General features: G+C 52.8%; 6 protein-coding genes across 6 annotated transcripts; 1 reads left to right on the plus strand and 5 right to left on the minus strand.

Annotated features, from left to right (window-relative positions):
• Nucleotides 1-237: 237 nt before the first annotated feature.
• Nucleotides 238-1,300, minus strand: ColSpa_01968 (benzaldehyde lyase; the record flags this gene model as incomplete). The annotated part of the gene is made up of 2 exons (XM_049268180.1): nucleotides 238-1,112; nucleotides 1,270-1,300. 2 exons carry the CDS (start codon nucleotides 1,298-1,300, stop codon nucleotides 238-240), a joined length of 906 nt encoding a protein of 301 aa, XP_049124137.1.
• Nucleotides 1,301-1,967: 667 nt separating this feature from the next.
• On the minus strand, nucleotides 1,968-3,738 carry ColSpa_01969 (catalase; the record flags this gene model as incomplete). Its single annotated transcript, XM_049268181.1, has 4 exons — nucleotides 1,968-2,095; nucleotides 2,167-3,449; nucleotides 3,503-3,672; nucleotides 3,730-3,738. 4 exons carry the CDS (start codon nucleotides 3,736-3,738, stop codon nucleotides 1,968-1,970), a joined length of 1,590 nt encoding a protein of 529 aa, XP_049124138.1.
• A 507-nt stretch (nucleotides 3,739-4,245) lies between these two features.
• Nucleotides 4,246-8,878, minus strand: ColSpa_01970 (ZEB2-regulated ABC transporter 1; the record flags this gene model as incomplete). Its single annotated transcript, XM_049268182.1, has 3 exons — nucleotides 4,246-6,609; nucleotides 6,666-6,825; nucleotides 6,876-8,878. 3 exons carry the CDS (start codon nucleotides 8,876-8,878, stop codon nucleotides 4,246-4,248), a joined length of 4,527 nt encoding a protein of 1,508 aa, XP_049124139.1.
• A 5,043-nt stretch (nucleotides 8,879-13,921) lies between these two features.
• On the plus strand, nucleotides 13,922-17,762 carry ColSpa_01971 (ABC transporter atnG; the record flags this gene model as incomplete). Its single annotated transcript, XM_049268183.1, has 9 exons — nucleotides 13,922-14,033; nucleotides 14,101-15,152; nucleotides 15,221-15,383; nucleotides 15,470-15,802; nucleotides 15,859-16,054; nucleotides 16,224-16,288; nucleotides 16,344-16,959; nucleotides 17,029-17,490; nucleotides 17,546-17,762. 9 exons carry the CDS (start codon nucleotides 13,922-13,924, stop codon nucleotides 17,760-17,762), a joined length of 3,216 nt encoding a protein of 1,071 aa, XP_049124140.1.
• A 913-nt stretch (nucleotides 17,763-18,675) lies between these two features.
• On the minus strand, nucleotides 18,676-20,359 carry ColSpa_01972 (putative CDP-alcohol phosphatidyltransferase class-I family protein; the record flags this gene model as incomplete). The annotated part of the gene is made up of 4 exons (XM_049268184.1): nucleotides 18,676-19,719; nucleotides 19,792-19,917; nucleotides 20,044-20,153; nucleotides 20,338-20,359. 4 exons carry the CDS (start codon nucleotides 20,357-20,359, stop codon nucleotides 18,676-18,678), a joined length of 1,302 nt encoding a protein of 433 aa, XP_049124141.1.
• A 2,777-nt stretch (nucleotides 20,360-23,136) lies between these two features.
• ColSpa_01973 (uncharacterized protein) lies at nucleotides 23,137-23,885 on the minus strand (the record flags this gene model as incomplete). The annotated part of the gene is made up of 3 exons (XM_049268185.1): nucleotides 23,137-23,535; nucleotides 23,611-23,699; nucleotides 23,780-23,885. 3 exons carry the CDS (start codon nucleotides 23,883-23,885, stop codon nucleotides 23,137-23,139), a joined length of 594 nt encoding a protein of 197 aa, XP_049124142.1.
• Between the last annotated feature and the right edge of the window lie 1,772 nt (nucleotides 23,886-25,657).

Here is a 25,657-nt window from a genome sequence, read left to right on the forward strand (position 1 = left end):
AAAAGTGTCTTGACACCATGATATGGATGTATTCGACCATTGTTTTTGAAAAGTACTGGTTCACTTTCATTCCCCAGCAACTTGGAACTCATGCTCTTCAGGCTTACAGCCTTAACCAGCCACTCGTTCGATGCTGTGAAGGAGGATCTGGACGCCGCTACAGTCAAAGCACGGGCTGCAAGACCGACGTCTGAGATGATCCCAACCTGGGGTTTTTTTAAATATTAGTCCACTACTTTATTCGTAGCTCCGAGACGTAGAACTCACATCAATCTTCCTCGAACGACCGATCTCGCTCCCATCAAGATCCACCTGCACGACCTTTGCATGTTCCTCGTCCGGCACGATTGCGCCACTTCTGCCACCGAGGAGGAACCCAGTCCTGGCTCCCAGCAGAAGGACGAAGTCAGGAGCCTGTCTCTCAGCGAGCAAAAATGGCAGCTGAGTCGCCGCACCAGCAAACACAGGATGTGAATGCTGGATCGTTGTCGAGAATTTGGGAGAGTGGAACACTGGCGTGTTAGTTGCCTCCGCAAGCCTTATGACTTCATCTACTGCCCTAGCAGCACCAGTGGATACAATGATGACTGGTCGTTTCGCCTTTTCCCACAGATTTATCGCCTGATCTATAGCTGTAGCATTGGGGGCTGGATAGAACGTCGGTGCCGCTGTAACCGATCCCCAGGCAATGCTCTCCACCTGGACAGGCGTGAAAAGCACATCAATTGGGAAGTCAACAAGCACCGGCCCAGGCGCTCCTGCAGTCGTTGCTCGCCATGCCAAGCTCACAATCCGAGGGATCTCGGCGACGGTCGTGGCACGGTGAGAAAACTTGGTCACAGGCTTCGACAAGACGACCTGGTCGTGAAAGCCTTGGAGAGTGTTGGTCTCGGCATCTCGCAACGGCGGCGAGCTGGTGATGCAAAATACGGGGGACCGATCTGCAAAGGCGGTGCTGAGACCCGGCAAGCCGTTACAGAAGCCAGAGTTTGCGGTGATGAAGCATAGTCCTGGCTTGTTATTGCCGTTGACTTTGGCCCAGCCCTCGGCCGCTTGTACAGCGACAGTTTCGTGGCGCACGTCGATGAGTTTGATGTTGGCCTCAACAGCGGCTATGAGAAAACTATCAAGATGGCCACCTGTATTTCGGTCAATAATCAGAATTCAATGTTATGTAGAGTTGAGTAAACCTGCCGTGGATACCGAACGCGACTGTTGCGCCTAGCTGAGCTAGAGACTGCGCAAGCAGATCACCTCCTACGAGCTCACGGTTCTTTGGGTACTTCAACTGGAATGCCATCTTCTAACACTTAAACATAGTAGTATCTTATCTAAAACCTTTGCATTTCCATACGTTGTACTTGAGATAGTAGAGTTTCACAAAAGAGGAGATACTGGCCAAGACATAAAGTAGTGCATGTCCGGTGCGGGGCCGCGGGAAGCTGATGAGGGGATGCTGCTTAGTCCCGAGGTAGTTGTACTGCTTCTGTACCTTTGAAACATATATCGGAGACAAAGTGAGGACTTCGGGAAATCGATACCCGTCATCCCATAGTGAACATAATCAAGAGGGGAGCCATGCACGGGTTTGGGTGGACTCGAACATCATCTGATGTTATCATGTTGTTGAGTTGGGACGAAGGATCTGGGTATACGTTCTTCAACAACATTCTCAACCAGTCTAGTTGTTGCATTCCTTTCCTGGACAGACGTTGAATGTCGTTTGATTAGATTGGTTCTTGCCATCTCGAAGTTGAAAAAATCATAAATGATTGCATATTTAAACGACGACCAAGTGAGTTGAGATTGGGGTAGTAAGGGGCCACCAAGAGGTCAAATTTTGCACACAAACCATAATGTTCACTCATTATTTCCGCGGCTTGTTTGCTCGAGAACCAATCAACTGAGATTCAATCACTACTGAGCTATACGTTTGTTCCAAAGCGTATCATCTATCTTGATCCAAACTACTTTCTGTGCGTCAATAGGGCAGCTTGACTAGGCGGCGCCTTCTTGTGATCAGTGTTCTCTCCCAACTTGCTCAAAGCTTCTTCAAGCCTCTTGCTAACCTCATCATCCACATTGGCCCATGATTCTGTTGCAGCGCAGTTGAGTTAGCAAATGCTCAGACATTCAAAAGCAACCTCAAGCAGGGGAAAAACTTACTGACGGCCGCTTTTTGGACTTCTGGTAGCGCCTTGTTAATGTGCATAGACAGGTTGTGGATGAACACTTTGTCCTCGCCTTGCTCCTTGAACATCTTCCAGAGCGTTCGCGGCTGCTCCCAATCCTCTTCGGTAACATCGGAGGAGTAGGCTTGAACTTTACCCACCCACTCCTCGTGGGCAACATCTGCTGGACCGCTCTTGATCTTGCGGAATGACGATCGAACTGTCCATGTGTTAGTTAAAGTTGTCTTTTCAGATGCGGAGTCACGTTTTGATAGCTTACCATAATCAGGGTCGGATCCGTAATTGCCATCGACGCGCATCGGGCCATCTCTTTGGTACGGAGAGTAGACATTGAGCGCCCGGTTACACGGCAGCTGCTGATAGTTCGCTCCAACGCGGTACCTGGCGGCATCGGGGTAGCTAAACATGCGAGCATGCAACATGATATCCGCTGACGGAGCAATACCAGGGATCAATGTCGATGGGGAGAATGCGGCCTGTTCAATATCCTGGAAATGGTTCTCTGGGTTCTTGTTCAAGGTGAGCTTGCCGACGGGGATCAAAGGATAGTCCTTGTGAGGCCAGATCTTGGTAATGTCGAAGATATTCCACCTGTAGTTCTCGGCCTCCTTGGGGTCCATAACCTGAAGCATCATCGTCCAAGTGGGATAGTCACCCCGCTCGATGGCATTGTACATGTCCTTGACGTGGTAGTCGGGAGCCTCGCCAGCCAGCTTGGCGGCATCTTCCTCTGACAGAGTCTTGATGCCATCGTCGGGCTTGAAGTGGATCTTGACGTACTTATACGTCCCGTCTTCCGGCTTGCCAAACTTGTACGTGTGGTTTCCGAAGCCGTTCACGTTACGGAGAGACGCAGGGATCCCGCGACCTCCAAACAACTGCATCAAGGCATGGGCGCCCTCTTGGTTGTTGTTGTGGAAGTCCCAGAACATGCTTCCGTCCGCAACAGCAGTCTGCGGGTGACGCTTGTGAGACCTGTTGAGCGAGGGAAATTTGACCGGATCGCGGATAAAGAAGACGGGGAGGTCGTTGCCGACAAAATCCCAGTTGCCTTCTTCGGTTTTAAACTTGAGCGCGAAGCCTCGGATGTCACGGACAGTGTCCGCTGAGCCCTTTTCTCCCGCAACCGTGGAGAGACGAGCAAGGACCTCTGTCTTTTTGCCGACCTCCTTGAACAAGGCGGCCGAACACCAGTCGGTTATGTCATGCGTGCACTCGAATTCACCCCATGCACCAGCTGCTTTCGCGTGAACAACTCTGCTCAAAAATCAGCCAAAAATCGTCCACTTCGGAAAGGTGATTGCACTTACCGCTCTGGGATCCTCTCCCGCGGGAAATGTGCCAATGTCTCGATGAGTTGTGTGTCCTCTAACAATCCGAGTCCACCGCCGCGAACATGTGGCCCACGAAGAATGACCGACGAAGTCGGATCTTGCACCGGCTGACCTTCTGCGAGCGTGTATACGGGTGGTTCTGTTGACTGCGTGAGGGTCTCAGCGACATATCAGTTGCGGAACACTGGCTGTGGATAACTTACAGCTGACATTTTCGATAATTCTGATTCGTTTGGTAGATTGAAAGGAAATTGCCAAGATTAATCTCTGTTTAAATACAGATGGGCGAACACTTAAATTCTGGGTCTGTTAACTAAATCGAAAAGTCACGATGAGGTCATTGATGCCAATTACGCTGACCCATGGTTGAGGGCCCACGTTGTTGCGGACCATCAACTCAATTATTCGTCATCACTCAAGCATTTCTAAGTCGCGCTGTGTGACAGATAGTTGACGTACGTACAGTCATCGGATACAACTCTGGGTTTCACGGTTTGGTGAGTGAGTAGCTTGCATCCATTTTCTTGTATTGACGCTACAAAATAATCCCGGGAGAACTCTAGTTATAAATCTTAGCCTAAGGGGAAGGTTTTTATGATGCCCATTATCCACATGTAATAGTATAGGTGAAATGCTCTGATCGTTGAAAGGAAGTTGTTTTAAAGCAGTCTTTGCTCTGATGAGACTTGGGTTTGAAGTTTGAGCTCCTTGTGAAGCCTTCAAGCCTTCTTCTTGCCCTTGGGCATCCGAACCAACCAGTACAGACCCAAAGCAGCGACAATGTTGAAAACAATGTACACCATACCGATACCAAAGTCGCGCCATCTGTTGTCGAAGTTGGAGCTGATGGAAGTGAGGAAGGCATTGGTATTGTCGATAGAGCAGAAACTGCAGTCGGTCTGGGAGGCGGGGTCCTCAAGGTATCCTCCCATGGCTTTGATGTATCCGCCCATGTAATTGCCGCACGTTTCGTTGTCCGGTGGGCTGAAGTGAATGTACTCGTTGGAAGAGCAGGTCACCTCCGAATTGGCTAGACCTGTCGACAAGATCGACGACAAAAGGTACGTGAATGGCGACACCCTGTACATGAAGATCCAGAAACCGGGCATAGCCTCGGGACTCGCCAAGACACCGCAGAACAGCAAACACATCATGAACAAGACGTTGGCAAGGTTGCCGCCCATCTCAGCCGTTTCAGTGATGGCAATGCAGGCGTGGGCAAAGGTGCAAGTGAAGATGAGGAACTGCCAAAACAGAAGCCACATCAAACCAGCGCGCTCGCTCCTTTGGCTCGGGTCGCCGTTCTCGTACAAGCCAACAGGGTAGTACACGCAGATGAACATGAATACGGACATGAGGGAGTTCCAGGGGATCTCAGTGACGATTTGCGAAAGCATGAACACCTTCCAACTGTAGGTCTTAGAAGGACGTTCGCGGACTTCGTAGAGGGAGCGCTGGGTGACGAAGTGCGGCATCTGCTGTTGTACGAGTTGACCGAAGATGGAAAGAATATTGAAAATTGCAAACATCTGGTTCTGCAAGCCCTGGATACTAAGAGGAGCGTTGAGGAAGACGAGACCGATGAAGAGGGCGACGGAACAGCAAAGGATGAACTTGGCGTAGATGTATGAGGGCGTGCGCCAGTATTGCTGGAAAACCCGGCGGGTGACGATCAAGAATTGGTCCCACAGAGGAGCGGCAAACTCGCGATGCGACAACTTCTCATCCTCATCTGAGCGCTTCTCGTCGTTGGCCCCCTGGGACTTGAGGCGTTGGAGCTCATCCTGAACAGCCTGGTACTCAGGGCTTGACTTCCATGCCTGATGCCAATCAACCTCAGTAGTCGAGCCTGGGGCCGCACCAACTGCAGTAAGCATCCACTCAGCTGGGTTTTCTCCAGGAGGACACTTGGGTGCACCATTCCGTTCGAAGTAGGAAGTGAGGGTATGGGAGTTTTCGCCAATATCGCCGAAGTATACGGTTCTACCGCCCTTGGCCAGGAACAACAAACGGTCGAAGCGTTGGAATAGCATAGCGGACGGTTGGTGGATGGTGCACAAGATAGACTGACCAGCCTTGGAGAGCTTCTCAAGAAGATCAAGAATAGCCCACGAAGTTTGGGAGTCTAAGCCAGAGGTTGGTTCGTCGACGAAGAGCAGCAAGGGCGGTTTTGCAGCCAATTCAACGCCAATCGTAAGTCGTTTCCGCTGTTCAACGTTTAGGCCTTCGCCAAGTACGCCAACCACAGCGTCAGCGTATTCTTGCATGTCCAATAGCTTGATGACTTCGTCCACATATGCGAGCTTCTCTGCCTTGGGAGTTGTGGCAGGTTGCCGCAGTAAAGCACTGAACTCCAATGCCTCGCGAACGGTACTCGTCTCAAGATGAAGGTCCTGTTGCTGGACATAGCCAGTTTTGCGCTGAAAAGATTCATCACGGATCTTTCCATCGACGAGCATTTCTCCAGTAATCACGCCCATCGAGACACGGTCTGCGAGGCAATCGAGCAATGTCGTCTTCCCGGCACCAGAAACACCCATCAACGCTGTCAGTGTGCCAGGCTTCACCCAACCATCCACATGGTCCAAAATTCGTCTAGTCTCGGTCTTGATCTTGACATCGTAGCACACGTTGCCCCAGTGGAAAACGCTTGTGGAGCCCTGAATTGCGCCTTCGTTGGCAGAAGCGCCCTTACCGCCCTTTTCGACAATCGTGGAAGGACCAGACATAGAGGCTTCAGGGTCGTCCTTAACTTTAGAGGGGGCAGAAACCCCCCTACGAAAGACAAGGACCTCTCCCTTAGACTTTTTAGCCGAGATGTATTCTGTGGCCAAGAAGTAAACCATGTGGAGGGCGACGGTGAAAGCGATGAGAATGCCAATGTTGCGCCACTTGTGGGAGTTAAAGTACTTATACTGGGAGTTGATGTATGCGTCTCCGTTAACTGTAGGTCTGCCGGGAACGGCGCCGACTGTAGAGCAGGCTCGGTTGGCCAAAGTGATATTCTCGTAGCCGGCGACTCCAGGGCTAGGAACGAAGGCACCGCATTCAAATTCGCGGTTGTGGAACTCGTTGATCATGAGCTGGAGGTTTGATCGTTAGTCATAGTCCACAATGAACTTCTGATGTGTCAACTCACCGACTCAAACCCATAGGCAACAGGGTCCAGGTAGTTGATCCACCGGCACCACCCAAGCATGTAGTCGACGGGAATGACGAAACCAGTGAATATAACAAGAGCAAGAATCAGGATTGAAGCGGGAACCATGGCCTGAGACAAGGTGCGTGACAATGAGGCGCTGTTTGGCATTAGTAGCTATCCTTATCGAGAAAAGATGCAAATACTTACATTGATCTAAACAGACCGGACATGGAAAGTACCATGAGAAAAGTAGTCAACAGGAAGAAGAAGAAGTTGCCAGGCTGTCTGTTCAGGTTGGTCATGAAGTATATAATGAGATCGTAACAGATAGTGTTTGCAATCTTGTACGGCATGTCCACCAAAACAGAGGAGAAAGCTTCGGCCGATGCGTGATAGAAAGCATAACGTCTCTGTTTCTCAACGATGGGCCGTTGGGCGTACTGAGTGAGAATCTCGAGGGCGCTTGAGAAAGCGTTGGCGAGGATGGCGACGAAGAGGACTGCAGAGCGACTATAGAAGGACGAAGTAGATTGCGGAAGATTGTAAAACAAAGATGACATGATGAGAGCTGTGCATGAATTGGCGATGAGTGCAAACAATGTCAGACTGGGATCGCCTTTGAGAAGCTTGAAGCCACGCCAAAGACACAGCTTGACTTGCTGCCCGTAGGACAGAATGAAGGGGGACTTGAGGCGCTGGTTCTTGGCCTGTACCGACTGCTTTTGGTTCCTGAAAACCTCGGCGTCTGGTCCATCGAGAGGATGGCTGGTTTTGTATTGCTCAATCTGGTCCTTCAGAGCTTGGCACTCACGGCTGGCATTCCAGCAAGTGGCAAACTCGTCAGGGGTTCTGGGCACGCGGGACTCCCATCCTGGACGAACTACACGCTCAGAAGGTGCTGTCATCGAGGTGAGGAAGTCGGGTGTTGTCTGTCGAGCCGGGCATTCGAATCCAAGGTTGATAAAGTACTGTCTGGCGTCCGTTGTGCGACCGAAGAAGATTTGTCGTCCTTCATAGAGAACGAGAACCTTGTCGAACAAATCGTACGCACTTTGGGGTGCTTGGTAAATCGAGACGGCGCAGGTTTGCCCAAACAGTTCCGACTGCAAACGCAAAGTCTTGCAAAACTCAACAGCATTGGCCGAATCAAGACCTCTAGTGGAGTTATCCCAGCACTGCAGAGGAGCGTTGGACAAAGTCGCTTCTGCGATAGTCACGCGCTTGCGTTCTCCTCCAGACACACCGCGGATGTATTCGTTGCCCACACGCGTATTGACGGTGTGGCTGATGCCGTACATGGCCATCACAACATCGCGGAGGTGATCGCAGTACTGATTTGCCGAGACTCCAGGTGGAAGAGTTCGCGGGCAGCGTGCTCGGGAAGCAAACGTGAGGGTGTCTCCGACAGACAGCTGAGGGTAGTGGACATCGACTTCTGCAGTGTAAATTGCATCTCCAGCGTGATGCTTATGGAGTTCCTTTGCAGAAAGACCTTGGTAGTTGAAATAGGCACGCTCGTCGGTGTAGATGCCATTCATTTCGCCGGCAATAGTTTTGAGAAAGGTAGAGCAACCGGATCCAGGAGGTCCAAGGACGACGAGCATTTCTCCTGCCTCAACAACACCGTTGAAGTCCCGAAGGATATCGATACGGCGCTGACCACCAGTCTTCGACGTGAGCTTGCGAGCGAGGCCCGGAAGCTCAAGCCATACGTTTCCAATGTCCTTCTGGTAGTCCGTTTCCTTGCCGTAACCGAAGACGTTTAAGTTTTGAAATGTAAATCCGGCTGTTCGGTACCCAGACCCGTGCTCTCTGGTAATGTTTGCGAGTGTCTTCGCCCATTTGCGAGCGCTGAAGTTCTTTCCGCTGGGGTTGAGGGGTGAGTCGGGGTCTTCACTGCCAAATAGGGCCGTGTTGTCCCCATCGACATTGACAGCAGAGTGACGTGTATACTCACGAGCCAGTTCCTGCACTATAGACTGACGGCGCTCAAGCTCGGTGTCGTTTCCATCTTCATCCGACGTTGATGCAGAAGCATCGCCATCTTTGCCATAAATGGAGTTGCTCCCCATCGACTTCGGAACCGTTGCTGCTTCTTCGTTCTGGGTAAAGATCGCGTCGTGATCCACGAAGGTCTTCTGACTGCCCGCAGGAGAGCGGCCGGGCCCAGCGACTCGAGACGTTGCGTCCGCGTTGGATGGAAAAGACATGTCGTCGGTTGATATTAATAAGTGTAGCCAACTGGCTGGGGACGGTTGGCTGATGGAACGGCGGCAGGTACGTCTTGCTATCTTCTATTTGAAAACACATCTTTAGTTTCCAGTTCTAAATCTTTATAGGATGTATTTCGAACTTACCGATCAGCATCAACCAGTCCTTCGCTCGGCTTGTCGAAGCAACCGTCGAATCAAGACCTCGGTCAGATGCAAGAGAAGTATAACAGTATCCTAATCTTTGAAGAACAGAAGAGATTTTTTAGCAGAATTTGCCTGATGGTTGAATCATTCAAAGTAATATGAGCTGGTCTAGGTTTATCAATATGTCTACGGAGTGTCTTGCTCCCCGTTTGTCCACGGCTCATAACACGTAAGGGGTCCATCTCAGAACCCGAACCCTCAAATTCGATCCAGAGCCCCGGGTCATCCGTGCGCGAAATATGCCGCCACAATCTCACAAGTTGACGTAGGGACACGTTGGTTGGGCTTGATCTAGGTACTGAAATTCTAGCATTTTGCTTCTATCTGCAGCCTGCGTGTAAGTGACTACACCTATGTGGGTCCATCGCGGCGGCTTCCTTGGCGACGATCATCACGTAAAAGTCCACAACGTGATCCTATAATCGGAGGTGTGGGGCGGTTCCAGTTTGCGGACTTTCGGAAAGTTGATATGCTCCGAGCGGACACCGTCGACCCGTAACATTTTCCTTGAACTCCAAACTTCCCACCCTCTAAAGCCAGCTTACATCCAGCCAAAAGACAAGGCCAGTGGTTTGTTTTGCCTCCAGTTTCTGGACGTGCTGGTCGTGCCGCACCTTATTTCCCCAGCTTTTCATCAAGACCAAGTGTATGACAGTTAATCAATGACTAACATCCACGATCGAAGCTTACAATGCATAAACACAAAGTGGGTCGTAGACAAACGAACGTCCTTGCTACGCGCGAAATCTAAAAGTAACAACCAGATCCGGAACGTTTGGTACAGGTGAGGGCCCCAAGAATTATCATGATTCCTTTCTACTTTCCGTTCGACCTTGCATTGACTTGAACTGTACTTTTCAGTTTAGTTGATAGCGCCATCAGGCAAGGTTGGTGGTGCTCCTGGACCAACTTCGAAATCAGAAACCGACATTAGACTGGTGCCGTCGGCATGTGGACTACATAACTACCTGCACGACACTGAATGAAAGAAGTGACAGCCACTCGTATCGCCAAGACGTACTTGCGTCTTATCGCAGCGGCTGGCTCTCGTACGTGACTCTCGGGGTCCGCTTGTAAGACCGCTGAGCAGTAGCATGCTCCATTTGTAATCCACGGTGCCGCTACGGACGATGCATTGGTGGAGCTGCCGGCCGTTTTTGTCCCGGGAAGCCAGCAAATCTAGTACCTATTTCAGGGGTGTGCCGCTTCTATTAGATTTGCCCATCCGCGGTCTCCACGCAAGCATCTGCAGTCACAACGCGAGCAAGAAGCGGGTGCGTCATTTCCATAAGCTAACGGAGGCACAATGTCTTAATCCCGAGGCGCCACAAGGATTTCGTCTGTCTCGCCGGCAAATGATAGAGTACTGAATAAGTATCTACCGATCATGAGAATGAAGCGTCTGCCAGGAATGCTGGAACCGTTTTTGATTGGGTGCCTTTTCACATCAGCTGGTTCTAGAATCTACCGCCTAGGCAGCTCCATCCCCAAGGCCAGCGTCCTAAAGATAGCATCCGATGGTGTTATCAAGATTAAGGAGACAAACGGATCCCGTTGGATTTTGTAGCCCTGTCGCATACTTCCTCACACTCGAAACAGTCCTTGACACAGCGAAGAACGGGGAACACGGCAGCGTTATCTTGTGGAAAGGCCAGCATCATCGCTGATCTCTTTGACCGAACAGCTTCCGGAGTGGCATGCGACGTTGCCTGCTTGTACCAACATAATTTCTTCCCCGAGGTGCTAAACAACAACCACGAATACCCCTATAGGCAAATCTGTTCGTTCAAGATTCAGCATTAAAGTGGCTCGGCCATCGTTCCACTACAATTGCAATTTTCTGGACGAATAGTTTTGTCAATCACAGTAGTGCTTTCATGAACGGCCCTCACCCCTCCAAGAGAAGAAAGAATAAACAAGGCGTTGAAATCGACATACATCACTGCACAGCATGCCTAAGCCATGGGCAAGATTACTAAAGTAGATGAACCCAAGACAAAGAAGTGAAAGGGCACCAGCAGAATATAGCGCTTCTGTGCCTCGCAGAACCCAACAGTAATTATACCCGATAGTAACCCGAGAAAATAACTAATTGTTCACTTAAAAGATTTCCCCCAAAATCTTTAAATTGGATACCAGTGGTCTGCATCAAAGAAAGGAAAATAACGGGCTGTATTAGCACACGTGATAACCAAATCCATCAAATTATGTGGGTTGTTGAGTTGCTCTTATATGCATACCTCAAAGTTGGAAAGACTCCGAGTTTGAATTACCTTTATACTAGTTGAAGGCCCAGTAATACTAAATTCAAGTAGCTGTCACCTAGCAACAAGTAGGTCTACTTTAGGTTGAATCAGACCAAGCCACATTCGTGAGCTGGCTTCATTACTTATATGTAACGTTTCTAAATGTCCCATTCCAGAAGTTAAAGTCTGTGCAATTTACAATTGCTGGTTGATACTGAATTACCTAGTTGTTCGCCACAAGGACTTTTCGCCTAGTGAAAACTGGGTTGAGCAGTGGCCAATTAGGAATTATCGGCGGAACTGAACGCTTGTTCCACTTAAAGACACAACGTTTCTAGTTGCTCATCTTACTCGTGGAATGCCGCTGGCAGCAAGCTCTTTACTTATTTCTGGGCTACAGGGTTTTAATTCTGCTTAAACAGGGAGCTCACAGCTTCTGGAGCTCCTGGTGAAGCATGCTGGTCGAGTGGAGATTTCTGTTCAAGATATATTTCCCATCGATATTCTCTCTGTTTCTTTGATCCCTTGGACTCTTGGTGCGATGCAGATACACTGGTCATCACAGATGGCTGCAATTTGGATGCGATGGTAGGGAGGGGCTTATGTCCTGCGGCAAATACTCCTTCCTGGGTATCAAGTGTCCAGACAAGACGCACACAATGTTGCCTTTACCACTACTATGAGTGACGCGAAGCTAGACCAAAACAAAAATTGCAAGAACCTCATTGCTCTAGCTCAGTACCTTCCGTCAGGGAAAGGACAGGGCGGTCTCCATGCCATAGATGAATGCTTAGAACATGCAAGTACTTTCACTAGCTTGCCTCCTGGATGGGGAGATATCAGCTGAGTCTCGTGACTTTAGCACATGCACGTTAATTGAAAATAACTCTACAGTAGGGACCTCAATATCAAATCACAACCATCCTGACTCTAGATAAAAACCAGGGGTGAGGTAAAGTGTAATCTTAGCAGCCGTCTCCGAATATTATTCGCTGTAGTAAGCTCTGTCTGATAAGATACGGCGTATGAATATTCACTTGCCTGCTCATTTACGCGGGTCGGCGCGCAACGACCGGCTTATCTCCCAGATCCAACAACACCACTGTTAGCCGACAGGCACCGTCACGTACGCGTCTTGTCTCCGTCCCGAACTGTTCTCTGTATTTGATCTTACCCAAACCCCCTAACTATAAGGGGACGTTCAATTGGTCATTTGTATCGGCCGACTTAAATCGTGAATTGCTGTTGTTACTTATTCACTTCCTTGCAAGGCTTTGATCGCTTCAGCCTGGCGCTATCGACTGTAAGCCGTCCGCAATGCCATGCGCAGCTCTCTCCAACGATCGGTCCTTTGGGCCACGAGTCTATCCGGACTGCCGCTCATTCGACTTTACGTTGTACTTTGAGGACGTCTTTTTGGCATGCTTCCCAGCCGTTTTCTTTCTCCTCCTCGCACCATCAAGAATGGTCTCTCTCCTTCGCCTACCTCCTACTTACTCGGCCGGATCCAAGCTTCTGTATGGCAAATCAGTACGTCTGTTTCTTGCAAGTCGCCAAGAACTATGTATTTGAGTGTCTGACGAGTGGTATGTGCTCAGGCGGTCTTGACGGTGTTGCTTGCGTCCCAGATAGCTTTCCTCACTGTGCGGACTCAAGTTAGGTCATTTCAGACCTCGGCATCAATCGCAGCTGATGCTTTGACGCTCGTCGCAACGATCGCGGCCTCATTACTCTCCGTTCTGAGCCACCAACGTTCACACCGACCGTCAACGTTACTTAGTCTGTACCTCTCCGCGGCAATCATTGTAGGGATTGCCCGCGTCCGCACGGCATGGCTTCTGGAGGAAAGCGTCTCGGTTCCAACTGCATTGACGCTCGTATTCGTTTGCACTGTGGCGACGCTTCTTCTTGAGTCGGTTGAATCGAAGAAGAGAATGCATGGCCACGAAAGCTCAGGCAACAAACTTGCAACGCCAGAGCAGAGCAGCGGTTTCTGGGCGAGGACTTGCTTTTCCTGGCTTGCACAAACTTTTTACTTGGGGTATTCCAGAGTCATTTCCCTCAGCGATCTGCCTGATCTCGATCCTAGCCTCGACAGTTGCACTCTGCATAAAGATTTGGCTGCTGCCTGGGACAAATGTGAGTCTCTTACTTTTTGGCCGGATATGGCGAGGACTTCACTCATTCTAGGTCCCCCACAGATGATCACCAACGTCGCCGCAGTCTTCTCAGAGCTTCTTTACGGAGCTACTTCGTTCCCTTCCTGTCTCCTGTCATACCTCGACTGTGCCTCACCGTCTTTACTTTCGCACAGCCATTCCTCATCAACGTAACGGTCAGTTTTGTAGGGCAACACGATCCCGATGCAAACTACGGTAGGGGACTGATCGGCGCCTGGGCACTGGTATACTTGGGCATCGCGGTGAGCAACTCGATCTACCAATACCATAATCTTCGGTTCACTACCAGACTTCGCGGGGGCTTGATCGCGCTCATCTATCAACACGCAGTACACACCAGGGAAGTCGAGACAGGAGAAATTACGGCGGTTGCTCTCATGGGAACCGACGTGGAACGCATATTTGGGGCGATGTCCATGTTTCATGCAGTTTGGGCCTCCTTACTGGACATTGCCGTTGCCAGTTGGCTGCTTGGACTCCAGCTCTCGCTCGCTTGTCTAGCCCCTATTGTACTTGTTCTGAGTAAGTGAGCGCTGCGTCTGCTGTACCGCTTCCACGAGTATTAACCCACACTTCCTAGTCTTCATAGCTGCGACGTCTAAAATATCGGTGGCCACAAAGACAGCGCAGACGCGGTGGATTGAAAAGATCCAGGAGCGGCTCCGAGCGACTACGAGCATGCTTGGTGAAATCAAAGCCGTGAAGATGCTCGGGCTCACTGAAGTCATGTCCAACAAGATCCAAAGTCTCAGAGAAGAGGAGATCAACACATCCAAGTCGTTCCGAAAACTCCTTGTGGCAACTTTGTTGCTCTGTAAGTATCTTGGCTGCGCTATGGTTGTCTTGTATGCTTATCAGAACGATTCAGCACTCACTCCGATCAACCTCGCCCCTATTGTCACTTTTGCTGTTTATACCATTATTTCCGTCTACTGGAAGAATGACACATTGCTACCTGCACAAGCGTTCACCTCGATTGCTCTGATTGCACTGCTCACCACACCCGTCGTCAGTTTCATCCAGCTGTTGCCCATGGTTGTGCAGTCATTCGCTTGTTTCGAGCGCATTCAAGACTTTTGCAACTATAGCCATAATGCGGAAAAGAATGATGAGCAAGACATTACCCCTAGCCTTCAAGACACTCAGTCGAGAGCTGAGATTGGGCTGATATCGCTGACCTCTGACGGCACGAAGAGCCTTACTTCTTTACCGCAGGATCATATCGTCTCATGGCACGGTCAGAGCTTTGGATGGCAAAAAGAACAGACTTTGCTCCACAACCTCACTGTCAGAATCCAGCGAGGTGCTGTGACTGTTGTTGTTGGTCCAGTCGGAAGTGGCAAGTCGACTTTCTTAAACGCGGTTTTAGGCGAACTGATCTCTACTTCGTCAAATCAGAAGCCGGTTCCGGAAAAGTGGTACAAGAGAGATGCAATGGCGTATTGCTCTCAAACTCCTTGGCTTGAGAACGGCACTATTCGACAAAACATTCTTGGGGTTTCATCCTATAATCAAAAATGGTACGACACCGTTGTGTATGCTTGCGGACTTGAGGCCGACTTGCGAGCACTCCAGAAAGGTGATTACACTCTCGTTGGTAGTAAGGGCGTCAACCTCAGCGGTGGCCAAAAACAACGCATCGTAGGTGATCCAGGCAGTCTTAGTTGTCGCTCAGCATCATTGCATTAACCTACTCATCACTTATATAGGCACTAGCACGAGCCGTCTACTCCAGACGCAAGGTGATGATCCTCGACGATGTTTTCAGTGGAATGGATGCTGGAACTTCTCACCACGTCTCGAACAGTTTGCTTGAAGGCGATGGCCTCCTTAGGAAACAGCATACATCGGTTATTATGGTAACTCACCATCGTATGTCATTAGCACCATTTAGGCCACGTATCTCTTGTACACCTTGCTGATGGTATTGAAAATAGGCAATATCATGGTTCTTGCAGACAATATGATTACCATTGAAAACGGCAGAATCCAGGAAGCTGGCAGTCTTGCAAACCTGGTACAGAGCCAGGGGTATGTCAGCAAGCTCGGTCTAAGGATGCCCTCTGACGATGGAATCGAGAACGCGCACACCGATGAGTCTGAAGCTCCCGTTGACCAACCAGGCAAATCAACCGACAGGAGTGGACAAGACGAGACCCATCATACCGACGTCCGACGGAAGAATGGGGAGAAGGCGGTTTACATGTACTACTTTCGTAACGCAGGGTGGAAGGCTGTGGCCTTATACGGCATCTCTGTCGTGGCATGGATCTTCTTCTCCGAGTTTTCAAGTAAGTTGCAACGCACATACACGGCAGACGGGGAGCTGATGCGTGTACGTTCCTAGCCGTCTGGGTCAAGTGGTGGTCCGAGGCGAACACGGCCGCGCCCAACAAGAGCGTCGGATACTACATGGGCATATACGCCATGTTTGGGGTCCTAGGGACTCTGGGTGCTTCACTGGCCGCCTGGTTCGCCTTCCTCGACGTTGTGTCCAATACAGCTCTCAATCTCCACACCGACCTCCTCAAGACCGTTCTCGCGTAGGTCTTTCACGCAACTTACCGGCTCAAATCTGCGCAACAAGACTGATTCGCATCCATAGTGCTTCTTTCAGCTTCTTGACCAAGACAGATAGTGGAGAGCTTCTCAACCGGCAAGTGACCCTTTCCACCACGAAGACGATAATATGCTAACTCAACCCTTTTCCAGATTCAGCGAAGACATGCAACTTCTCGACATGGACTTGCCCGCCACGATGGTGAACTACACGTCCAGTCAGTAATTTCTGAATCAAAAGTCGGGGACTTGAAGTACTGACAACGTTGACAGCCGCCGTATCTGTCCTGGCCAAAATCATAATCCTGGCCGTCTTCTCCCAGTACCTCGGAGCCACTCTACCCGTCCTCGGCACTGTGCTCTACTTCCTCCAACGCTTCTACCTGCAGACATCTCGCCAGATACGCCTGCTGGGGATCGAGGCCAAAGCACCCCTCTACACCCACTTCACCGAGTCCGTGGCTGGCGTCGCGACGATCCGCGCGTTCCGCTGGCAGGCCCAGTACCAGGAGCGCAACTATCGCCACATCGACACGTCGCAGCGCCCCAACTACGTCCTGAGCTGCATCCAGGCTTGGCTCGCCTTTGTGCTGAATCTCGTCGTGGCCGCGCTCGCCGTCGTGCTCGTGTCGACCGTGGTGACGTGGCACGCAAAGTTCAGTGCGAGCAGCGTCGGCGTCAGTCTCGTCATGGTCATCGGCTTCAGCGAGGTTCTGGCGCGTCTTATCCAGACCTGGACCAAACTCGAGTCCAGCGTAGGGGCAGTTGCTAGGGTCAGGCGCTTTGTGACGGAGACTGAGACTGAAGCGGTCGCTGGGAAGACGTCTCTGCCGACATTGTGGCCGTCGGCCGGGGCGCTCAAGTTCTCCAACATAGTCGCGTCGTACAGGTGAGTCACTTCGCCAGAACCTCCAAAATATCTCTCATACAGCGAACTAACCAAGTGAACACCTGGCAGCCCGGACGCGGACCCGGTGCTCAAGGGCGTCACCCTGTCCATTGATGCCGGCCAGCACGTTGCGATAGCGGGTCGTTCTGGTAGCGGCAAGACATCACTCATCCTCAGCCTGCTGCAGATGATGAATGTGAGAGAGGGCAAGATTGAGCTGGACGGCGTAGACGTGTCGGCCTTGGTGCCAGCCGATCTCCGCTCTCGCATCAACGTCGTCTCTCAAGATTCCTTCCTAATGCCTGGATCCGTTCGTTTCAACATTGATCCCTTTGGCGCTTGCCCGAACGATGAAGAGATTACCCAGGCGTTGGAAAAGGTCGGCCTTTGGGGCCTTGTTCAGGGCCAGGGCGGCCTGGACAAGGACATGGATACCAAGGCCTGGTCGGCTGGCCAGAAGCAGCTTCTCTGCTTGGCCAGGGCCATGGTGCGGCAGTCCAAGGTGTTGATATTGGATGAGGCAATGAGCAGGTGAGTTTCGACCATGGTCTGTTACTCAGTTAGCTGTCTAACTGACATTGCACAGCGTGGACACCGAGACGGAGTCAGTCATGCAGAATATTATCGACAACGAGTTCGGTGGCTGCACGGTGCTGGCTGTCATGCACCGACTCACGCACGTGGCTCGCTATGATAAGGTTGCGTTGTTTGGTGACGGGGAGCTTTTGGAATTCGGCGAGCCAACTTCCTTGATGTCTGAGGAGACTAGGTTTGCTGAGCTCTACAGGCTGAACGGAGACTGATTGCCAGGGTCTGAAAATTCCTTGCACAACCTACGCACTAGAATAAAGAAATGTTGTCTTCGTGGAATAGCTACATATGCTGGGGCTGATATGGCTTACACAAGGTATAGCATTGGGAGTTAGAAGGCTTTGAATAAACACTCCACTACCCTGAATCAATAGTGGTTTCCTTATATGTATTATAATCTCTGTGAACTCAAGTTCATTTACCTTTTTTTTTCTTTTTTCTTTTTGATGCTTGGCACATTCATTCTAGGACTGTCATCATCGAAATGGAAATTCTGTTATTTATTACCTACCACAGCTCTGTGACAAACCAAGTTCTCACTGCTCAAGTCGTACAAGTTTGAGTTCTCCTGCTCTAACCCTTGTCATAGCAGGAAACAAAAGACTCTTACTGGTCACTCGGTATGTCCAACCACACACGCTAAAAAATCTCACCCAACATCTTGAAACCCCCGTACACACGACAGCTCACTTGTCAAGTAGCGGTTAGAATCCCAACACAGCATGACCACTTTGCGTCTTTCAAGTACGTTTGAAGTTGAACGTGAGTATTATGCAAGGACTGCTTCCGTCCTTGTGAGTAGTAATAGTAGTGGAGTACCTGTAACTCAATCCATGCCAACATCCCATGGCTTTGCTCAACCAAAATAAAGCGCCAGTATCAAGTGCATGCCATGTTGAAAGTGGGATCAGCCTCCAGCAACGCCGACATCCATGCAAAAATAAAGCGCAACCGTTTCCCTTTGAAAGCCGCCGCTAGACTTGCTATAATTCATTCCACTTTAGAAATTCGTAGTACGATTGTTTGGAACCATCGCCCCGCTCTGCGCCACACCTGGTTCTTTCTGGGGATGAAGCCCCTCAGTCATCCGGCTGTCCGGAGACTTGGCTTTTGCGGACCGGAGATTTAGTCCTTCTTCATGCCGTTCATGAGACCGTTGGTCAGAGGCGGTGCCTTGGCGGCAGCGATTGCCTGCTTGTTCGCCAGCTGCTTCTCCTTGGGTATGGTAAGAGCGTTGATGCCCAGGAAGTTGCAGATGCTGGTGATGACCAAGTACGCCCAGCGGAAGTAGACAACGCCGGAGAAGACGAGGTAGGCGTACAGGTAGTACAGCTCGGCCTGGGCGCTGACGGCAGGGAGACCCAGATGCGGCAGGTTGGCAAAGATGGCGCCACCGACGAGGGGCACGAGCATGACGGTCCAGTATGGGAAAGGCTGCTTCGTCAGGTGGGCAAGGATCATCTTGGTGGTCAAGCGACCAAAGACAAAGGCCATGATGAAGCAGAAGAGCACAAGATGGTTGTCGCTGCGGATGGCCGAGTAAGGCGAGTAGACCCAGGCGCCGATAGCGAGGGTGAAGACGGTCATGGGCGTCCACTCCAAGAAGACGGGGGCCACGGGCTCGCCGCGCGCGCGACGGGCCTGAATCACGTGGAGGACGCAGAAGGGGATGTGCGTCGCGAAGAGGGAGAAGACAATCATGGCGATCCAAATGTCACGGATCGAGTAGTCGCCCAGCAGGTAGTGGAAGCCAAAGAGGTGCTGCTCGGCCTTGTCGCCGAGGATGTTGATGATGGGCTCGGTCCAGATGCCGGGGCCGTAGATGCCGGAGACGACCATGAAGCTGCAGGCGATCAGGATGCCCTCGGTAGGGCCGTTGATCCTGCCGAGGTACAGGGTGTGCGTGTGGTATGTCTCCCAGGTCGAGAAGAACATGGGCAGGCAGGGCACGAGGGCTGTGAAGACGCCAGACTTGGAGGTGCCGAGGCCCATGGCCGCGGTCTCGAGGAGACTGGCCAAGGTGCAGTTCAAGGAGTCGATGCCGTGGTCGAAGAGCTCGCCGAGTCCGCTCGATGTGCCGGTGCGCCGCGCCTGCTTGCCGTCGAGGTTGTCCATCGTCTGGTACATAAACAGGCCGAAGGCGAAGCTGAAGTACAACCATGACGGACCCTATTGCAGTGTCAGCGAGACGCTCCAAAGCGGAGTTGCGGAGCCTGCTCCAAAGCTTGTGTTTCAACGTACCGGTCCGACCAGATCAGGCATGAAGATGACCAGAAGGCCAATGTTTCCGAGGATGAAGAAGAAGCCTAGCAGGGTGACCATGTTCGGGGCCAGCCATAGCGGCAGGAGCTCAACGGCGGCATTCCACTGCGGAGAGACCGGTTAGTAGAGTCGTTGGAGGGGATGCGCTGAGCTGAGCTCGTGGCCGCTCGGACGGGCGCGGGGCAGCGGCGGGAGGGAGGGGAGAGGGGGATCGTCGGAGGGGCTACGCACGTAGGGTCGGAGAATGTAGTTGGAGATGGGCGACTTGTCGACGGACGAGTATTTGTAGGACTTGAGGTGGATGAGGGCATCGTCCGAAATGCATTCGGCGGAGGCCGTCCCTGCTCAATGGGGTGTTAGCAGTCGTTCATCGTCAAGGTCCACCATAGCTCCCGGGGAAGCTCTCAGAGCAGGCGCATCGAATCAATGCAACGGGCGCGTTTGCGACGCCTACGCCAAGGCCATCAAGGTGTCTGGTCTCTCTCTGGAGCGGCGGAGGGAAGGATGGAGGGGTTCCGTGCTTACTTTCTGAAGTTGCGGCGCCCATTTCAAGGGAATTGCGTCAGAGACCAAATAAGAGTCTGGAATGACGGCGGCGGCGGCGACGGCGGGGGAGGAGTCGGAGTTGGAGTTTGGAGGGGGAGGCAGAGTTGGGAGACAAAAAAAGGGCCAGAAGCAATAGAGTGGGATTGTTTTTTTGGGCAACGGCGGTGGGGGGTGGAGGAGGGGGAGGAGGGGAGGGATCAATGGTCCTATTAAGAAGAGACCGAAGGTGTGAAGAACAAGAAGAGGCGTCCGGCTTCCACCGCAAGTGCACAATGCAGCAAGGGAAGGGGGAGAGATGACAGACTTGGGATCGAGACTGGCCTTATTGAGTTCGCATCATAGTCGACCGTGCCGTCCGGTTTTTTTATTTATTTAATTCTTTACTTAAGGTAATTCTTTTAGGGGTGAAAAGTGGCCGGGGTCAGGCAGATGAAGTGGAGCACTTCCTTTCGGGCGGGATGCCGACGGCCAGCGAATGACAGGCAGCGCAGGCACAAGCTTCCTGTTTCGGGAACAAATCAAGATGGTGAGGTCTCCATCCACACAGGTACCGCCTGCAACTGGTCCAGGAGCCTGGGGCGCGGCCGGGGCGGGAAGGGGGGAGGCAGGAGAGGCTCAGTGCCGTAGGTACGCGGCCGTCGACGCGCATCAGCCCAGCCCTGCATTGCACACCACTACTGTCTGTCGTCGACCTTCACCGCAGCGAGGTAGTTTACCTACACTACTCTGGAAGGACGGATTGGATGGATCGGATGAAGCTGCGGGGTACGTACCCGAGCCGCAACGCAATGTGGGAGGCCCGGACAGTCGAAAAGCTCGTGATTCCCGTCTTCCAGATTCCTCCCGCCCGCAAACATGACCTGCGAATGCCATGCAACCACATCACTGACATGTGTCTACGCATAGAGCGAGCTGCATCGCACCCTTCCTACGTCCCGACCAGATCATCACCACCGCCTTGCTGGTGACCACTCACCAAGAAACCGGCTCCCCCTCTCCATTCGCATCTCGCGATCTTCCTTCCCCTGCAGCAAATCACATGGATGGCCACAGTCCACCGTCCCATGTTTGCTCTCGGCGTTCAACAAAAATCGAGGACCCAAGGGCCCCTACCTATCAAACCTGTTCAAACCATGCGCCAGCTTTCCTAAACGCCCCAAGCTCCTCACCCGTTTCCTCCACGCTTGCGCTTCCCCCCCCCCAAAGGCCCGAGACAGAGAAACTCAGGGACCCCCCCTCGCTTTTACCGCCTTTTTACCGCGGCTTCCCTCCAACGTCATTGGTTTGGATGGGGGACGCTGGACGGCCCTAACGCCGCCTCCAACTGCAACGTGCTCAAGCTTGCATCTTGGTTTACGGTTTACGGCTTCCTTCTGGCCTCGATGATTATGCGCATTGACGGGTACTTGGCATGTGAGAAACGCTCAAAAGACCCGGCCTCCGTGCTGTCTGTAATTTTTTTGAAGCCGTCTGTTGCGGTAAGGGGAGCTCCGGCAAGCAGTCGGCCAAGGTAGCGTCGGGCACGACTGGCCGAACATACCGAGCCCATCTCTTCAGTAGGTAGCTTCTCACATCCTCACCCCCACGAACCACAGACCGGCCGATCCCGAGCGAGGTTCAAACCTAGATCGTCTGGTTATCGGCTCCCCAGAGGGACTCACTCGCTGGGCGGTTCGCATGCGTTTTTCGAGGTAAATCAAGGGCTACTTGATTCGTCTTGCAGCGTTGGCATGTGAGGAATCCCCCTGCTCAGAACCCTCCACTCTCGCGCAGACTCAGGTAGCTTCAGCCTCAGATCAAGGCCATCAAGATCGGGAGCCGGGTCAGAGGCCTGGCCTGCCGCTCACCTTACCGCATGCTGGACTCCCGTGACCCCGTCCCGGCATAATGCCAGGCATGGCGGCATCTAGCTTGCATGTGGCACGAGCAGTCTAAAAGGCGCCAAATCCGACCTTGAGCCCCGCCCTGGGCTTCCGGTTGTCATGTCTATCGTGTCTCATGTCGTACACGTCGATAATCCTACATGCCTGTCTCCGAGGCTTCTCAACTCCATCACGACTCTGATTGGCGCCCGCGACCCATCAACGCCCCACGCTCTCACTCTCGTAAACCACGCAAATACGCCGGGTCCGCGTCCCGAGATATCTCCTAGCATCGCCGTCCGCCTACACCGCGCCGGTGGCCGCCATGCCAGTCTAGCATGACTCCACGTCACGGGACGATGTTCGGACGGGCTGAACAGGGTAGATGGTCTCGTGCCCCCAGCCCGTCAGATACGCCTCCTCCTCCAAGGCCTTTCAACCCGCCAGAGACATGAGCGGGGCGCTAACGAGTCGGGACGACGGGACCGGACACCAAGACTGCAAGGATGAACGTGATTGCTTTCTCAAAGGGAGCTCGATTTTTGCTCCTGATTTCATTCTTCCAATATTTCTTCTTTTTTCCATCGTCATCTACATCCCTCATACAGATGACTCGCAAAAACGCTAACAAAAGCAGACAACATGTTGGCCCATATGCATCCCGTCATTCCCCTCCTCTCCCCTCCCTCCGTTGCTGTGTTCTGCCCGCAAAAGATATTAAAAAGACATTAATTGTTTGGTTTTGATCCAAGACCCTGCCGCCGGTGGTTTCGATTCCGCGCCCATATAACGCCGAGCATGTGGTTTAAAAAAAGCTTTGTGCAAGGGGGGTATAAAAGAGTGGACGAGACAGAACACACAACACCGCATCCTCCTCTCCGTCATCCCACCTACTCGCTCGACCCCAAACGCTCACTTAAAGCAGGAAAGCGACGCCGCCAATCACACCGCCGACGAGGACGGCCAGTCCGGCGCTGCGGCCCATTTCCAGGGTCGCGGCGCCGCTGGAGCCGGAGCCGGAGCCGCTGGTCTCGCCGGCAATGCCGGTGTAGACAGCGTTGGCCGTCTCGCTAGCCGAAGCAGTGGCCGTCGCCGAGTCGCCGGCGGAAGACGTCGCGTTCACACGCGTGGGGTTTTGGGCGCCGCAGGGGTTGTTCACACGGCAGTTGTTGGAGCACGTGTTGGCGCCGAGGCCGCAGGCGGCAACGCACTGGTTGCCGTACTCCTGGCAGACGTGGTAGGGCAGCGTCAGGGAGTACTCGGACATGTTGGGCTGCTTGCCGTCGCCGCAGATGCAGCCGTAGGTGAGGGCAGCCTGGTGAGGGGAGTCATGTCAGCTCTTCGGGTTCCCTTTCTTCTCCTCCTTCGTTGGCAGATAATGGCTACTTACAGGGTCACACTCGTTCACCTCGGCAGGCTTGGTCGAGACCTGTTGGCAGATGACGGGGCACGAGTAAGTCTGGTCCTTGCACCAACCCTCTGCAGCATGCGTTAGCAAATCCGCGAGCACAATACTCGGAAACGTGTTGCTTCCATGGGACGGCTTTCTCAAAACGTACTTCTCACGGACAAAGCGACGCTGTTGGGGTCAATGACATAGTCGGCCTGGGCGGTCGCGACAAAGGCCGCGGCCACGGCGAAGAAGGTGCTCTTGAACGAAGGCATTTTTGCTATGTGTTTGGCGAGGCGTATGTGCTGGGCTGGCCTGGAACCGTCGGGGGACTCTGGATATTTCGAAAGGTGTCCAGGTGGAAAAAGGTTGTACAGGTTCTTGAACGAAATCCAAAAATATTAATCTCGACCTGTCAGAGTGCGTTCCCCGGTCAGCGAACCCCGTCTGTGTATATGTTATGGGGCCAGTTTCTGGCTGCATTCCTGAACTCTCATCCCAAGCCCGGCGCCCAGGCCCCCGGGCCAGTGAATGGGGTTCCACTGGGGCTCCGGCAACATCATTGAGACGGCACATGGCTTCCGGAGGGGGAGGCGAGAGTCTAGAGCTACGAGCGAGGCGCCCGAGGAATGGGGGGCGGCGACCCGACTTACGCACTGAGAGTGGTTGATGATTCGGAGCGATATTGCTGACGGAATTGGATGGCGGCTCTTGGTCCGAGAATGTATTAGTAGCGACTGAGGCGTGGAAACGGCTGAGAGCTGTTGTGACGGCGGTTCAACGAGAGATGGAGGGGGCAGCAATGGGGGGCTAGCGACAGATATATGTGCAGACACAAGTCGGATCGACGGAGGCTCAACTGTGCAACGAAGGGCGAGACAGACCGAGGGTTCGATAGGGAAATGGGGAAGGGATGACAGGAAGAGGAGAAGAAGAGGAACGAAGTGGAATCGTCACAGAAGCCGGACGGGGGTTCATATCAAGCAAAAACTCAGTCGAGGCGTATCCGTAGCGCGGTGCCTCCGCGTGAGAGCGAGCGAGGGCCCGTGGAGAGGAGCCGGAGCGCCATTGCCAAGCGGATCTAGGTAGCAGAGAGGGCCTGCATCGCATCGGCAGCTCCTCGCGCGCTTCTTCTCGCGAGGTCCAAAATAAAGGAGGCCCGGGGTCCCTGGGCGACGACGCCACAGGCTCGCGATATCCCACGGGTGCATGGGGAAAGGGGTGGAAGGGGTGAGCCCAAGAGAGAAAACGGGCGGAATTGGGTTTAGCACGTTCTCCACGCCAGCCACCCGGCGTATTTCCAGCTAGGCGTGGACCAGGGCCGGGGCGTGTTCGCTGGGGCCCTGCTCGTCCGCCCCCAATCACAGGATGAACCTCTCCGGGCTGGATGGATCACGGAGGGCATCTCGTACCACCCATGTCGTCGGGAGTCGTCGAGGCTCAAGGAAGAGCGTAGAGTCACCACTTTGACCGACAGCCATGGGGATGTGCAGATACTGTGAGGGGGAGGTCTGGCATGTCTGTCTCTTGTTGCCCTTGCCGTCGACCCGCTTGATAGTCGGGGTGGACGTGTGATCCTTCGGCACCGTGGGGTGCCATATCCCTCAAAATCAGGCAAGCCGGGAGGCGAGGGCCATCTCGAGGCCCGACCGAGCAGCTGCGGCCAGGTTGGGGATGCTCCTCGGGGGTTGGATAAGGTCGCCTGTTGGGTGTGTTCGTGTGGTTACTGCAGCGGTGGCCACCCCTAAGCTTATTGGTATTGTTTTTTCGGTGGAGTCTGAGGCTTAGGAGCTTGGGAAGGGAAGGGTTCAGTGGGCCATGCACGCCTCGGCAGGGATCCGTGAGATGGGGGATTGCTTCTCGCGTTGCTTCTCGCTGCTGCTCTCGCTGCTGTTGCTACCTACTGGCTTGCTGTTTTTTGCTGTTGTTGATGCTGCTTGCTGCTGGTTATTACTCTCAGTCTGCAGCATCGACGACAACAGGTAAACCAGGAGGCTGCTGCTAGCGCTGCGTTTGACCTGTTCCCGCTAACGAGATCGGGTGTCCA

Source organism: Colletotrichum spaethianum (genome assembly GCF_022836535.1).
Source record: "Colletotrichum spaethianum MAFF 239500 DNA, contig03, whole genome shotgun sequence".
Taxonomy (NCBI): Eukaryota; Fungi; Ascomycota; class Sordariomycetes; order Glomerellales; family Glomerellaceae; genus Colletotrichum; species Colletotrichum spaethianum.